The sequence below is a fragment of the Cuculus canorus genome, chromosome 23 (genome assembly GCF_017976375.1).
Source record: "Cuculus canorus isolate bCucCan1 chromosome 23, bCucCan1.pri, whole genome shotgun sequence".
NCBI classification, from domain to species: domain Eukaryota; kingdom Metazoa; phylum Chordata; class Aves; order Cuculiformes; family Cuculidae; genus Cuculus; species Cuculus canorus.
This window is the reverse complement of record NC_071423.1, coordinates 8049978-8065855: the sequence shown is the minus strand read 5'-3', so window position 1 is coordinate 8065855 and position 15878 is coordinate 8049978. Positions and strand designations below refer to the sequence as shown.

At 44.0% G+C, this 15878-nt stretch overlaps 1 protein-coding gene across 1 annotated transcript in view; it reads right to left on the bottom strand.

The window, feature by feature from the left end:
* Positions 1-2047: 2047 nt before the first annotated feature.
* UBASH3B (ubiquitin associated and SH3 domain containing B) overlaps positions 2048-15878 on the bottom strand; it is a 31530-nt gene continuing 17699 nt past the window's right edge. Inside the window, 6 exon segments of the mRNA XM_054086802.1 lie at positions 2048-7088; positions 7955-8064; positions 8615-8721; positions 11485-11629; positions 12372-12464; positions 14921-15043. Coding sequence (XP_053942777.1) covers positions 6951-7088; positions 7955-8064; positions 8615-8721; positions 11485-11629; positions 12372-12464; positions 14921-15043 — 716 coding nt within the window. The 3' untranslated portion in view covers positions 2048-6950.

The window sequence follows — 15878 nt, the reverse complement described above, 5'->3', positions numbered from 1 at the left end:
ATTCTTGGAGGTTTTTTCTAACTTCTATGATTCTACATTTGGTGAACACTGTTACAGTGCAGTAATTGGCAAAGCTGCTTGAAAACCTACTCCTATGGTTCAAATCCCTGGAAAAAATAGCCTTGTGCCACTGCATCTTGTGCTGCTGTGTGCGCAGGAGGTTTGCGTTTCTCTTCATGCAGGTCTCCTGGCAAAACAAATACTGAGATAAAGGTAATTTGCTCTTGTAGTTTGTGGCTCTCCGGGGATTGAAGAGAATTGGTGAGGTGGTTGTGAAAAGTTCGCTGAGCACTGAAGGATGGGGCAGAGGGATGACTAAATCAAGGAGGTCCCGGAGGACTGGTGGTAGAATCTGTGCTTCCTGTGTCACCTTGCAGGTCTGAGTATTTCAGGAGCAGTCTGGGATAGAGTTGAAGGTGTTTGTCTCTTGGGTGTGTGATTTCCAGTACCATCACAAGATGTATCCAAGCCTGTTGTAGGCAGAGCCTCTTTTTGTGATGTAGTCACATATGTGATCTCTGAAACAGCTGTGGTAGATCATATTCTGGCAGTTCTCTGCCCAACATTTAGTGCAAATGAGTAACGCTGTCAAAGTGAGCTGATTTTAATAAGATAAGAAGTACAGTTTAAAAACTGTGTGCATTTGCAGGACATTGGCTTGAGTGAACTGGACAAAATGGTTAATTATAAATACATAATACATTTTGGTTCTAATTTATTAGAGCCTGTTGCCATTAAAGTTTCAAGTACAAGGTAGCGCATCATTCTGTTAGTGTATATTTGATTCATAAAAGCTATTTGTTTTAGTGTTAAATGTAATATAATCAGTTTTCTTGGAAAACAGAGATGCGGGCCATAATGTTCCATGTAGGTCGTTGGTTTGCAAGTTAAGCCTCACTGGCTGCTAAAACTACTACTACAATAAAAAATCCAGATCAAGGAAAAAGTAGGTCTTGTAAAGGTAAGCATTGCTTTGGTTTAGAAGTTGTGCTTCCAGTTCCACACATCTAAACCTGATAGTAAAATAAGTCTGGCTAAAAAAGTCATCGAGCAGTAGCGAGACTGCAGCCACCCTCCAACTTGCAGGGACAGCAGGAAAACCTGACTTGAGATGGTTTTGTGCCATCTGCTGTCAAATCAACGAACTTCATCTTCAGCGGAGGGAAGAAAAATGTAGCTCAGGTTCCCCTTTCTCCTTGATGCTCCTAAGGCTTACACCCCATCTGGTTGGGCATCTCAAAATTGGACGTGGTGAGGGCGGCATTACATCCAGACCGTGAAACAGCCCTGACTCCCTTTTGTTTCAAGGTCCCAACACAGCTGTGCTCTAGGTGTATGCCCAGTACAAGTGTTTTTCCTACCTATGTCTCTCTGGAGTCACTGAAAGTACCACTCGAGTGCACTTCAGCAACACATGGACCCCTCTGAAGGGGCACTGTGCTGAAGGTCTGTGTTCGAATATTCACTCCAGCGAAGTCCAACATGCTTCAATCATAGAACAAGTTTGTTTAGAAAACACCTTTGAGATCACAGTCCAACTGAAAATGTCCGTTACTAAACCACATCTCTGAGCACCTTATCTCCCATCTTTTAAACCGCTCCAGGGGTGGTGACTCCACCTCTTCCCTGGGCAGCCTCTGCTGGTGCCTGAAAACCCATTCAGGGAAGAAATTTTTCCTAGTATCCAGACTAAACTTCCCCCGGTGCAACTTGAGGCTGTTTCCTCTCATCCTATCACTTGTTACTTGGGAGAAGAAACCACCTTGCCACAACCTCCTTCAAGGCAGTTGTAGGCAGTGATGAGGTCTCCCCTCAGCCTCCTCCAGGCTAAACAGCCCCAGGTCCCTCAGCCGCTCCCAGAACCCCTGGGCTCCAGACCCTTCCCCAGCTTTATTGCCCTGATCCAGACACACTCCAGCCCCTCCATGTCTGTCTTTTAGTGAGATTGAGAGGAAGATTGAAATGGGAAGGGTGAGAAGGTGTGGGTGCGTGGCATCTTTATTAAATCATCTAGGAGACATCTTTGACTTCTGAGAAATCCATTTAATGTAATAAGCAAATTAAATTGCAGTGGTTGTTTTAACAGTTGTTAGCACTTGAAACTGAGATTAAAAACAACCAACCGACCCCATCCCCCCCAAATAAAAAAATACGGATGTCACAGGTAATTACAGCTATTTTTGGCAATACAGTTATTGGTTTTTTTAAAACAGCAAACATTTTTCTCAAATAAATACAATCCGCTCACACAAAAAAAACATAAGAAACGGAGTGAAACAACAGGTTTAAAATGAGAAAAACAAAGTATCCGTTGATAATATCAAGATTTAAGAGATGTCCACAGAGAGAAACTTCAGAAAATACAATGTAATGGGAAGTAATCAAAAGGAACTGGCTGTCTATTTTCTGTTGGGTAGCGTGAAGGGGTGATGAATGTTCCCCACAGAATGAGGAGTTGAGGAAGTGGTGAGAAGTAAGTCGTGAAGAATGCACACAACCAATCACACTGTGAAATTGTTTTTGCGTTCATTCAGTATTTTAAGCACATCTGCTACCACCAGCATTTCACACATATTTTTGAAGTTCAAATAATATCCCCTAGGCTTAGGTTCTTAAACAAATAACAACAAACCCCCCAACCCTATTAAGGCTCCCTCTCTAAAGAATAATTTTCTTATGGAATTTCAATACATTTTATGTTGTGAAGTGTTGCAAACTCACTTCCTGCTCTGGGTTTACATGAAGTTTAGTTGACTACAGCCTAACTCGCCTATCTAGTGTCCCTCTTCTTGAAATGAGCATGTATACAATCGGACACTAAGTCTCACCCTACTTCTGCATGCATTTCTTGGATCAGGGCTGGAAAGGCTTGACTGTGCAGATATGGGCTCTCCAGATTCTTCATACAGTCAGTGGTGGTGGGGACTGAAGACTGAGGAAATATAGTTAGAAACCTTCCTCTTTGTTTCTTCTGGTCATTGTAAGGATCCACGTGACCCAGAGGGAAAGGTTTACAACCCCTCCCATCCAGTGCACTGCAAAGGAGTGAAGCAGACCAGGTTTGCTTCAGTACTGGACACAATGCCCTCTGCATTCTTTAAACCCAAGAGCCGCACTTAGCGCACAGTCAGAGATGACCCTGAGACATTGCTACCTGGGGAATTGGGGCTGCCAAAGAATATGCTGGGAAATAGAGCCCTAGCATCCCTTCTACCCTCTGTTTTTTCAGTATTGCCGCTTGCATTGCGAGGAAAGAGAATTCCTGCAAAATTATTGTAAATAATCACTTATTTGGTGATGTAAATTATCGCTTTCATAATAATGTTGAAACTAGAAGGTAACACCAGAGGAGAGGAGGAGGCTCCTGCTGTCAGCTGACTTCTTTCTAAAACTGTTTGGACTGAGTGGAAAGGGAAATATGGGTGTTTCTTTTGTGAAGTTATGGCCTAGATCCTTAGTTTGCATAAAGGAAAACTGTTGATTTGAGTATATGATGTCGATGTACACTCATGGAGAACCTGGATCCCTACTCAGGGGATTTAAATACTTGGCTGTAGCTGTCACTGCACTAAATGTAAGGGAAATGCATGGGACTTTAGACCTGGCATTAAACTAGAAAGGCATCCCCTGGCAGAGGTCAAACCTTGGCTTTGGGGCATACTGCAGCCCACTTCCATCCACTTCAGCAGAGGGGGAGGGAGACACTCCAGCGATAAGGGCAAACTCTTGATCAAATGGACCTTTGTCAGATACCCTGGGTTTGACCTTCTGGTGCCGAGTGCCATCCTGTCAGCTGCTGCTCTGCTGGGATTCAGTCCTGCACTTTGAGTTGTGTATTTTTCTAGCCCAACCCTTAAAGTTGCAGTGTATGAAAATATTGGGTGAACAACTTATTCTTTGAAGATTTTCAGTGTCATTTCTTAAGTAGGAAGAGAGGAAAAAAATCTAGGAACTGCTGTTTGCCTCCTAAAGCCTAATTAAGCTTTTGGGATCTGATGCAGCTCACAGTGAAGGCAAGGAAAAGACTTGCACACACTTTAGAGAGATCAAGTCTAATGTTCTGGGACAAAACACTGAAGTGACATTAAATACACATTAATGAGCAGCAATAGAATGAAAAGGAAGCAGCAATTGTTTTGTATTCTTAACATCTCAATTAAAAATTTAAAAGGAACATCTTTTTTTTTTTTTTCCCCTTTTTCTCCCCAATGAGCCTTGTCAACATCAGGCTTAACGCAAAACCCAATGAGAAATCAAAAGGCTAGATGAAAATAAGGTTTTTCTTTCTTGGATCCTTGACACCTGAAAAAATTAATTTGAGATAAGACTACAATTGTCAAAATACTTTCCCAAACATCCAAAAATATACCCTTTTTTTTTTTGAGAAGTGTTTTAACATCTACCTTCTCAAACAGAACACTCTTTTCTATATTGCTTACTATATGCAAAGATCAGCTAGTACAATATTCAAACTCTGCATTCAGGTTTTAGTTCCACTCTGTTTCATGCTTCTTTCTAAATAAACTCCTTGTAAAGTTCCTTTAACTGCAAAAGGTTCTGAGCAGCCTCCACTGTTTCATATAGGCAATATTTGTTGGCCCGGATTACATTTTGGTGACCCATAGCCTGAAACAAAAAGCAGTCCGGATAATTATGTGTGTCCGTAACCAAATAAGTTTTGGTGTGATTGTCATCTATTTAGTTTTAAACTCTTTGCAAGTTTGCAGTGAGTAAGCATAGAGGAAAACAAGCCAGAAAAGCTCTTCAGAATATCTACACAGCCAAAAATAGTTTAAATTACAGTTAAAAACTAAAGTGACAGCAGCAAAACTGCATAGGAGCAGTCTCTTCTGTCATCTCATAAGTTATCTCCCTGACATTTTGGTATACATCCCTGGTATAATAATGCACTTATGAATGGCCTGTGTGTGTTACATAGTCATAGGTGTATAAACAATGGACTGTTATGGATCGTGATGATGTATGTATTGCACAGGATGAGCTCTCTGCTGACTCTAAATATGTACAGAATCTGATGTACTCTCCTTGGCAAGATCAGTAAAACCTGGAGACAAATCTGACCTAAAACCCCTTAAGATTTGTTGTGTCGCAGCTTGTGAGTGTTCTGCCTCATTTACGGAGAAGGGATTACAGTTCATCACACCTTACCTCTTCTGACTGCTGAAAGTGCAGCTCAGACACATCCTGCTGAAGGTGAGACTGGTCCTGCTGAAGGCCTGATAGGTTATAAGAAACCAACTTCAACCTTGCTATGAATAATAAACCTTTGTCAAAGTTGGCCAATATAAACTCACATGCCATACAAACATCTCAAATGAGGACACGAATGCTTTCTGCCCAGGAAAAGCTGGACAGAAGAGGGGTACCTAGGATGCCAGGATTTCTTTCCTGGTACTTCTGAACTTGCCTTTGATGGTATTTCTGGGCATACTCATGCTTATGGCCCAAACCAAGAATGAAGGATGCCTACATCTCTTTCATCCCATGTAAGCACATTTTAAGTACCTTCTCAAAGTGAGCCTATGCTGCCAAGACCCATACAAATGCCTCCAGGAACTTTTTGACCCAAGGTAGATGATTTAGGATGATATTAATCCAAAAGAAGCCTGCTCTGAAACCAGTTTATACTATGAACTACCCACTGTGGTGTATGTTGTATTCTCCCATGAAGTGGCTAGTATTGGCCCATGTTGCAGGCTGTTGCACTAAGAGGACACTTCTTGTGACTTCAGAGATGGAAACTCTTCTCTTCCCCTTCTCCCAAACATAACCCTTTCCCCACCAGATAAGTAGCATCTTAGTAAGTCAAAGCATGTGCCTCCTAAATTCATGTGTACTGTTTTTTCAGCTCTGCTTTGTCTTTATGACAGATGGCACTTAGGAAAAAGAAGCAAAATATGCAGCCCAGGGTAAGTTTCAGCATCTTTTTGATTTCAACATCACCTCCTGAAGAAAGCTGAACTGCTGAACCTCACCAAGGCTGACAGAAAAGCTCACAGGGACAGAAAGCCACCACTGTGTAAAGGACCAGCACAAAATCTCAGTCTGAAAGGGAAATGCCTTTTTCAAGGTCTTCTAAAGGGAACTTAAATGATGCAAACGCTTCAGGCTAAGTCTGTGCACTAAATAAAAAAAAAAAATCCAATGCCTAACTTTCCAAATCCTTTAGGTTTGGTTGGAAAAGGCTTATTTCATATCCAGTTAAAAGAAACTGCTCCCAGTCTTTGTTCACAATGGTGCTGCCTTTTATTGTGCAAACTTCATCTGTAATTGAGGTGAAGTTCAGAGCTTTCTTCTGATATGCATCAGCATCAACCGCTCTTTGCATCCATGGTGCGCCCAACGCAACCCCTAACACAGCGCTGAAACGGACAGGAATAGTTGGATGCCTGCCTGCAGAGGCAATGCTGGACTCTCATTTCCAGCTGGTGGTGATAATACTTTATGGAAGGTGCTGAGAATGTGGGTGGTGTGAGTGATGGCAGTGTCAACACGTGATCCTGAATGAGCCTGCTAATGCTTTGCGAAAATAGTAGTGAAAAAAACCCCCAGCATCCTGAATGCTTGCTTTTACACAGTGTGTTGTTTCTAATGTGGTGCAGAGGCAGTGAAAGTTCCTGGTGTTACCAGAGCTCCATTCAAGGTGGGAAAATCTACCCGAGCTACTGACTGAACAGCGACTCCCTCCTATGCAAGAGCTCCAGCCTGTATTTTGATATTTTTACCCTCGAATACCTCTTGTATTGACCTAGTTGTGTATGAGAATTGTTGCATGACTGTTGCTGGGTGAGAGATATGCTAGAACAGCTCTCTGTGTGATCCACTGAACATATTATGACTATTTTTCCACTGTCAATAAACACGAGAAAGAAGAGACATTCTCCAACGCTTAGAAAGGCCATGGATTTTCCTTGCTTATGTCACTTTGCCTATTCTTGTAGTAAGGTTTCTCTCCAGTTAAAGCCTCCAGTTGGTCCGTGTGTGAGAGGAAGGATGGGGGGGTCTGTAAGCTGCCAAATGCCTGTATCTCCCAGTTCTTCGCACGAACAAAACCCCAAGTATGGAATCTGTGTGGAGAGAGATGGAAATAAAGGCAATGAGCAAGGATGGAGCTGTACAAGGAGGGAGCTCCCCTGTGGGCTGAAGTATTGCTAATAGCACTCAGTGCTACTGAAGCATTTCACTGTCTTCTTTTTCCTTCTCCCTTAAGTCCATTTTCAAAAGATGATTGTAGGACTTGGGTGTGACAGCCAGACTTTGTGTACTATGGCACATGAAAAACAGTGGGAAAAGCAGATTATACACTTGTAATGTCCTTTAAATAAGGGCCAGTTCAAAGTAAAGGTGTCCTGTTGGCTGATGTGGTCCCAAACCCTGAAAGCCAGCTGAGCTATGGAGGAGAAATGTGGGTGGTACTGTGGCTCAGGTGTTCTCAGGTCACAGATCAGCTATGAATATCCCAAGGCTGGCAATGGATAATGCCATCTCCTTAGCCAGGGTAGGAATGAAGGCAGAAGATCCCATTATACTTTTCAGGCCTTTTCCCTGACCGCTAAAAGCTCTTTGAGGTGAAATGAGAAGGGGAAGTGTAGGACAAAAGTGCCCTGTTATCTGAGGTTAGGATGCTTTCAGCACTGGAGGGCACTGTGGGAGCCTGTACAGCACCAGTGTGCAGTACAGCGTAAAGCAGAGTCACTGCAAGCCCATTTGTAGGTGAGCATCTGATCCCATGCTATCTGTTACGGTAGTGACACGTCAAGCTAAGCCTCTTAAACCAATCTGCTTTACACCCCTGACTTCTGCAATGAGTGAACTCAGTAACAGGCAGAATGAGCAGATGAGAGGAACGATGTGTCCTCTGCTTGGTTAAGCAGATTGCAAATTCCTTTTCTCTTTGTAAATCTGACGAGCTTTACTTATTGCTGGTAATTACCTTTCGGACCATCTGTACAAAGTCCTTGGAGTTCTGTGGTGAGAGCCCTTGGAGCTGGCAGGTACAAGCCTCCAGGGAGGATGCGTGTGCCACTATCAGGATGTTATTTCCTGAAATAAAGGGAGAAATGCAGGCTAAGGAAGGAGATTAAGCCAGCCATAGGGACTGGTGCTCAAGATCGTAGAACTGTGGAATGGTTTGGGTTGGAATGGACCTCAAAGCCTATCCAGTTCCACGGGCGGGGACACCACCCACTGGATCGGGGCTCCAAGCCGGTCTTATTTCAATGCTGTGTTTCGTGAAATGTTCTGTAGTCTTTGTGGGGAATATATTCCCAAAAAGTAGCTCAGATAGTGGATGGAAGGTGCCCCAGCTGATGCTGGAAACAGCTGGGTGTAAATGGCTTGTTTATTCCCTGGAGAAACAGGTAATACATATTGGGTAGGGATACCTAAAACGCTTCTGCTACTTAAGTTTATGGACCTTTCTCATAAGCTGAGTGCCTCTGAACTCCCAGTTCTGACACATACAGGAGTTTCCAATGTCTTTGGGAGAGGGGATGAGAGATTCAGGTATGGGGATGCATCTCCTTGAAGAGGGAGAGACTGGTTAGGAGTATCGGTGCCCAGAGAGCCTCTCTTGCTTTCCACTTTCACCTACCTTTGCCTTTACATTCACTGATGATTTCTTTTGTTACTTGGGAGCTTCTACTTATGTACGTATCATAAGATTCGGAAACCACTAACTTGCTGACAGGAATATGAGGTCTGTGAGCAGAAAAACAAGGACAGTAAATTGGGAGAAGCAATAAAGTTTTAAATGCAAGTTATGATTCATGTAAAAGTATCTGTTTCTGTAACTCCTCTGATTCTCCAAATCCCCGGAGCTGTACCTCGTGTCAGGGGCTACTATGCTGATTTTTAAACTTCAGTACTGTGGAGTAGTTTGGGTTGGAAGGGACCTAAAAGCCCATCCAGTTCCATGGGCAGAGACACCTCCCACTGGATCAGGTTGCTCCAAGCCCCATCCGACCTGGTCTTGAACACGGGATGAGGCAGCCACCACTGCTCTGGGCAACCTGGGCCAGGGCCTCCCCACTCTCACAGGAAAACATTTCTTCCTAAGATCTCATCTCAATCTCCCCTCTTTCAGCTGAAAACCCTTCCCCCTCATCCTATCTCTGCACTCCCTGATCAAGAGCCCCTTCCAGTACTGGAAGCTGCTCTAAGGTCTCCCCGCAGCCTTCTCTTCTCCAGCCTGAATAACCCCAATTTTCTCAGCCTGTCTTTGTAGAAGAGGAGCTCCAGCCCTTGGTTCATCTTCATGGTCTCCTCTGGACCAAGATATTTACCATTTCTGCATTAAAATATTTCAGTTAGGGTAGAAAAATAACCACTTTCTCTAAGGTGGACCCGTTAGTGGATGCAGCATATGACATACTGATTATATTTTATTAGTTTTGCTATGGCATGCAGCAATAGTGATGCCACCTTGTGTTTATTTAGCTACATGTCCTTTGATCAGCAGATTTCAGGGCTCAGGCACCCCTATAAAGTGCGGAGTGGCAGAACAAAAGCTGTGCCCTGGAGGAGTAGGAAGGGACAGTGGGACAAGGAGGGTGCTGACACAGCTGCCTGTGGGTCTGACCTATCTACAGGAATTACCCTTGTGAAACGAGAGAGCACAGGAGGGCTGTCTCCCAGTCCCCACCAAACCAGCCGACCACACAAGAGCAGGCTCTTTTCTTGTACTGAGAATATTTATGTTCTTCCCAGAAAGCACCTATTTTCTGAAGCAGGTGCTCCTGTGGTCCGGCTGCTCTGCCAAGTCTCAGCCATGTGATACCCCTTCAGGGATAATTACAGCATAAGAACTTGTATTTAGATACCCTCAGAGTGTTGGAATTTAGTCTGCAGACCAAAAGGATGCAACCTGAACGGTTTATGGTATAATTAGGTATGAAAAAAAATAAGGATGGTTTTTTTCTTTGCATTTTCTTTCTTGTTTTTCATTTTAGTGTTTCAGCTCCTTATTCCACTTGAGGGTTCTTAAACACACGACTGCACTGGGACTCAGGGAAACACAAGAGTTTCTGGTCATACCATAAACGACAAAAACTCAGCTACAAAATACATGTCACCAAGCTCATGTACGTGGGACTCTTGTGGATGCTCTCTGTGCATTCTAAGTGTTTTGGTTTTATCTGAGATTGCTCAGCCAGCGATCAGCCTCAAACTGAGACAGAAAGGGTTGGTGGCTGCAAGAAGTGATAACAACAATATAGATACTTCAGCGGTGAGGTGCAGTGGGGGATTAAAACTGTGACCGTTCTGGAGTTTCCTTCTTCCTGGGAGCTCTTCGAGTCTGGCTTGTATAAATGAATCACAGATTTGAGAGTAGGAAGCCCGAGCAGATCATCTTGTCTATTCTTTGCCACATGACTATTTCTGCTGGGTTTTATTTAGCCTTTCTGTCTGCGGCTTACAGTAAAAAGCATTTGTGTGTTTGGCTGGAGGGTATCAGGGCTGCGATGCCTCACTGGGGAGTCAAACTCAAGGTTCCCTCCCGACTCAGGCTGCTTCCAGCAGCCCCGTGGTGTTTGTTGGCAAAGATATGGGGAACACAGAGGGTCTGGCCATGGATAAAAGGAAAGCAGCAGAGGCTGAAAGCAAGGGTCTAACCAGGCACCAGGGCAGTGCTGCCACAGGGTGGCTGGCAAAACCCCCAGGCTCTGGGAAGGTCAGCTCTGTGCTTTTGGAACAGCTCTGTCAAAGCCAAGTGAATCATCTTTGTGTTTCCCTTTTCTGTAAGGTGGGAGGAAAGATCAGTGGTGCTTATCCATTTGCTTTTAAAATGTTTTTTTAACACAGATGTTTACTTTGTTTACTTTAACCAACTGGGTTTAGGTTGAATGCCATGAAAACCTGAGTCAAACCTGCAATTTTTTCCGCTAAAACCATTTCAGATGTAATTGCTGAGAGTGATAAATGTATTAGCATTTAGTTCTTTGATAGAAAACCTCTGAATTTTGATGCTAGAGGAGACCCTCAATTCCTGACAGGTGTAGACACATTCCCTAGGGTGTGGCAAAATCTACATTTAAGAACCATCACCATGCTAATCATAATAGAGAGACACAAGCTTTTTCCTCTGGAGAAGGGAAAAGCTGATGCGAATGAGGTCAGGATCCAGTTCAGTCTATGAACGTGACGGTCAGGGAACTGTGTTTGCAAAACTGGTTCTGATGGGTGAGCCCAAACCCCTGAGTTTTAGGAAAAGGGTTAAAACAATCAAAAATACTTTGAGGGTTTCCTGCACACAGGATAGAAGGATTAATTGAGAGAGGACCTCCATGATCAGAGGTCATAGAGCTGGAGCTTGCCAGTGATTGGGAAATTTGGTTTATAATAAGCCGTTCTCAGATCACGTTCAACAACGCAGCCTTGAGCCTGCCCTGAATTTATTCTGGGAGCCTTTCGAAAACAAAGCTAAAAAGCAATATGAGACCCTCTCACTCCCCTCTCTGCTACCTGTAGGTTGTATCAACGCTTAGAGTAGCTGCAGCTAAATCCACAGGGGGTATCCAGGCAGGTAATGTGTTCCCAGAGACCCACTTGGTCCATTCAAACAAGCCTGGCTCTATCCGGATTTTCAGGTTATTCTCTTGTTGCATACCTGGAAAAGGGAGAAAGGAGACCAGGTATTAGCAGAAGCAGCTGGGGAGGAAGGCAGCAAGACTTTTAATCCTTCAATCTGATTGTAAATCACTTTTTTGCTCTCCAAGTAGTCAGTTAATTAATAGTAGATATGAGAAATGAAGTGTTTAATATAGGTACTTGGCATATGATGTGCCAGGGAATGTATACCTCTGGCTGGCAGTTACGTGTGATATGCTGAACCTAGGCATGACTGTATTTTGGAGCTGGTTTTTGACTGTCTCCACTGCCAGGGCATCTTATGCCTCTATCGCCATTTCCCTTCCCAGCTTCTGCAGTAAATTATTCATACTGAGGGCAGCAAGTTTCTTAGTGATAGCAATTGCTGTGGGAGCACACAGCAATGAGCAGTTGCAGGAGCGTGAGCAGGCAAGGGTGCAAGGCATGCTGAGCTCGACGCGTCCACCCATCCTGAATGCACATCTGGCTTCTACAGAGGGGGCAGTAAATCCAACCCTGACCATCAGCGGGTGTTAGGACCAGCACTGCACTTGCCTAAGTGCTTGTCAAACCATGAAATTAGAAAAGGGCTCCCTATGAACAGAGTTGTGCTAATGTTAAGTGTACTCCCATGGAAATAATCCTCACCCTCAATTACCATTTACTTGGGTCTCCCATGCCAGGCTCCCTTTTATCTGGTTGGCAGTGGTTTTCCCAGAAATTAAGTAAAATGCAGCCTTTCTTGCTCGTTGGGCTCTTACCTTTCAGGATATTGTGTGCTGTCTGTACGCACCGTAGGGATGGGGAGCTGTAGATGTAGTCTACAATGGTGCTGGTTTCTAGCAAGGCTTCACCTGCAAGCAAGTTTCAACGTCCATGAATAAAACCAAATAAATAGCATTGTAACAGCAACAGCAGCGTGCAGGGTAGCTGCCACCCAGCACAGAGCTAAGGCAGCTTCCCAGCTTGCTTTTTGGGAAATACATGTACCCATTGCATTTTATTGCAGCAGCGTGTTGCACACTGTGATGTGCACAGCTCTGGAATCAGGATACACTTTTCCATGTGTGTTGCTCCACATCCATTTAGGTACTTAAGCAGTATGCAAAGAAATCGGAGCAGCTTTTGCTTGGTTTCTACTTCTCTTACATTTACCAAAAAGTAAACAGTGTGCTGAGAAAAACTGAGAGAGCTTGAATTTAATTTTGTTTCATTTAAAAGCCATAAATCAGAATGATTCAACTTAACTCAAACCCAACTTAATTCAATTGGCTCAATTCTTTGCTTGTATAAATTACCATTTCATTACACAGGTGGAAGATCACTGAAAATGTGATAAGAATCAACTTCATTATTAGGGTTATTAATATTCTTGCGATGCCTAAGGGAACCAAATGAGAACAGGAATCTGCTCAGCATTGCACAGACTTGTAGTAAGAAAGATTTGTATTGTTGTTATATCTGGAAAGGCAGGACAAAGAAGTGGGAGTAAGAAGGGTTTATTAACCTCTACTTCATATGTTTAATGATGGCTGTAATCATGTCAAACTGATCTGTAAATCTCTAGAGAGAAATAGGGTAATTTAGATGGAGCAGCACATCTAACAACCCTCCGTCATGGGAAGCTGCTTGTTTGCTGCAGCTGTCAGAGGAATTACGGCTCCGGCAATCGTCAAGGTCGAGCCTGTGCAGATGCAGTGGGGAGCAGTTGCCTGCAAATGGCTGGGATGCCGCAGCCATGCTGGCAGGTTGATGGCGCCTGGGTCACGTATGCAGTTGCGTGCTTGGACCCATTTAATGATACCCGGAAAGCATGCTGTGATTGCTCCCAGATTCGCCTTCTGTTCTGTGCATATTGCGAACCCCCATGCCATGTGGCCGGGAGTCAGAGCATCCTGCTGTTGTACGGTGATTTAATTTTGTTTAAAAAGCAAGTATAATTTTAGCTGCCCTAGTTTGAATCTGATCAATGCTAAAGGATTTGAATTTGAGAAAATGCTAAGTGCTTTTCTCAAACTCATGTCTTTAAGGGGCTGAGCTCCCCTCATCACAGTGCTTAATCTGCTTCTTGACTATTTAATGCTTTTCTCTCTATACACAACCCAACAGGCTCAGAAGTCAGGGACGAGGATGGAGGAGTGGGAGTACACTGGAAATCATTTGGACTGTGGTTTTGCCACACACACTTGGCTTGGATCAGCCATGGTGTGGCCAGCAGGAGTAGGGAAGGGATGTATTTGGTGCTGGTGAGGCTGCACCTTGAATGCTGCATTCAGTTTTGTGTCCCTCTGTACAGGAGAGACATTGAGGGGTTGGAGCGCATCCAGAGAAGGGAACGGAGCTGGGAAAGGGGCTGGAGCCCAGGGGTTATGGGAGGGGCTGAGGGCCTGGGGCTGTTTAGTCTGGAGAAGAGGAAGTTGAGGGGAGACCTCATCACTCTCTCCAACTACCTGAAAGGAGCTTGTAGTGAGCTAGGTGCAGGTCTCTTCTCCCAGGCAACAAGGGATAGGACAAGAGGAAATGGCCTCAAGTTGTGCCAGGGGAAGTTTAGATTGGATATTAGGAAAAAATTCATTAGGAAATTAGGAAAATTAAAAAAATTTAAAAAATTTTAAAAAAATTCCTGATTTAAAAAAATTAGGAAAGAAGAGTAGTGAAGCGCTGGCAGAGGCTGCCCAGGGAAGCAGCGGAGTCTCCATCCCTGCAGGGGTTCAAAAAGTGTGTAGATGTGACAGTTTAGGACACTGGTTAGTAGGCACGGTGGGGCTGGGCTGATGGTTTGACTTGATGATATTAGGGGTCTTTTCCAATCTTAATGATTCTATTCTATTTACATAAAGTCAGACAGGCTGATGAAAGTAAATTGATGTAGCAAACTACAGATCAAAAATTAAGATTGTCAAAATCAAGGAAAAAGCATATTTTGCATGAAGTGACCACCACGCTGCTGCATTTCTCATCAACGTTAACGACAGCATCTTCCAGTGTGGCACATTTACAGGGCGGCAGTGGCTGTGCTGCAAATGGCTCTGATTTCATACCATGTCCTAGATTTTGTGCTTTGTCTTTTCTTCAGCTGCAGCAAGCTGAAGGAGACAAGGTTTCTTTGGAAGAAGAGACAAATCTTATCTCAACAGGCCTTCTTGTCAAGTGAAGGCAAAGGGACTTTGCAAAGGCTCTCGAAAGGTCTAAATCCCATTAGTTCAGGGCACCTGATTCACGTTTTTCTGCCTTGCACTTTCTCTGTCTCTGGCTGGGCGTGTGCGAGGGAGATAGCAAAGCTGAGGTCCTCTGCTGAGGACCAACTTACCAACAAGCCTTGCCTGTGTACAGCCCAGCACGGTGATGGGTGCATCTTTTTCATAATCCCTGAAACCGCCGCTTCTTTGAGGTAAGCTGTGAGGCATATTCAGGTTACTACGCATATACCTTCCTGGGGGGGAGAGGGGAGAAGCAGTGGCTGGAATTATTTGATCAGAGAGCGTCATGCCTGTTTCTACCCTCTTTGACTAAAGTGTTTGTTCTATTCCTATCTTGTGAGACCTGATCTTTAATGTCCCTTCCAATCTCAACTATTCTATGATTCTAAGCTTCAGTTCACAATCAGCAGAGAATGGTTGCTAATGGTTTAAAGTTATTTTTAGGACAAATTTAATGCCCCAAGGGAAAATAATTTTCATCCCACAGCAAACTTTAAATGCTACACTTTTACAGGAGACTAAAATGCCAGAGCGCCTCAAATGTAATTTAGAAAGAAGGTAGTTACAAAATCATCCCTTTTCCCTCTTTATCAGGGAGTGCAGGGATAGGACAAGAGGGAACCTTTTCAAGCTGAAAGAGAGGAACTTGAGATGAGATCTTAGGCAGAAATGTTTTGCTGTGAGGGTGGGGAGGCCCTGGCCCAGGCTGCCCAGAGCAGCAGTGGCTGCCCCATCCCTGGAGGGGTTCCAGGCCAGGTTAGATGGGGCTTGGAGCCCCTGATCCAGTGGGCGGTGTCCCTGCCCATGGCAGAGGGTGGAACTGGTCCCTTCCAACCCAAACCATTCTGTGATTCCCAACAATTTTAACTACAAGATATTAACATTTTTTTAATAGAAAAATGATCAGATGATCCTTGAGGTCCCTTTCCACCTGGTTTTCTCTGATTCTATGACTAACAAGAACATACTTACTCCCTGGCCTATGTTTCTGCTTCTGCAGCCCTGCCATCACAGTGCTCTGCACTGAGGTGCTTTGCCGCTCCTAACTGCTTAAAGCAATGCTTTGTT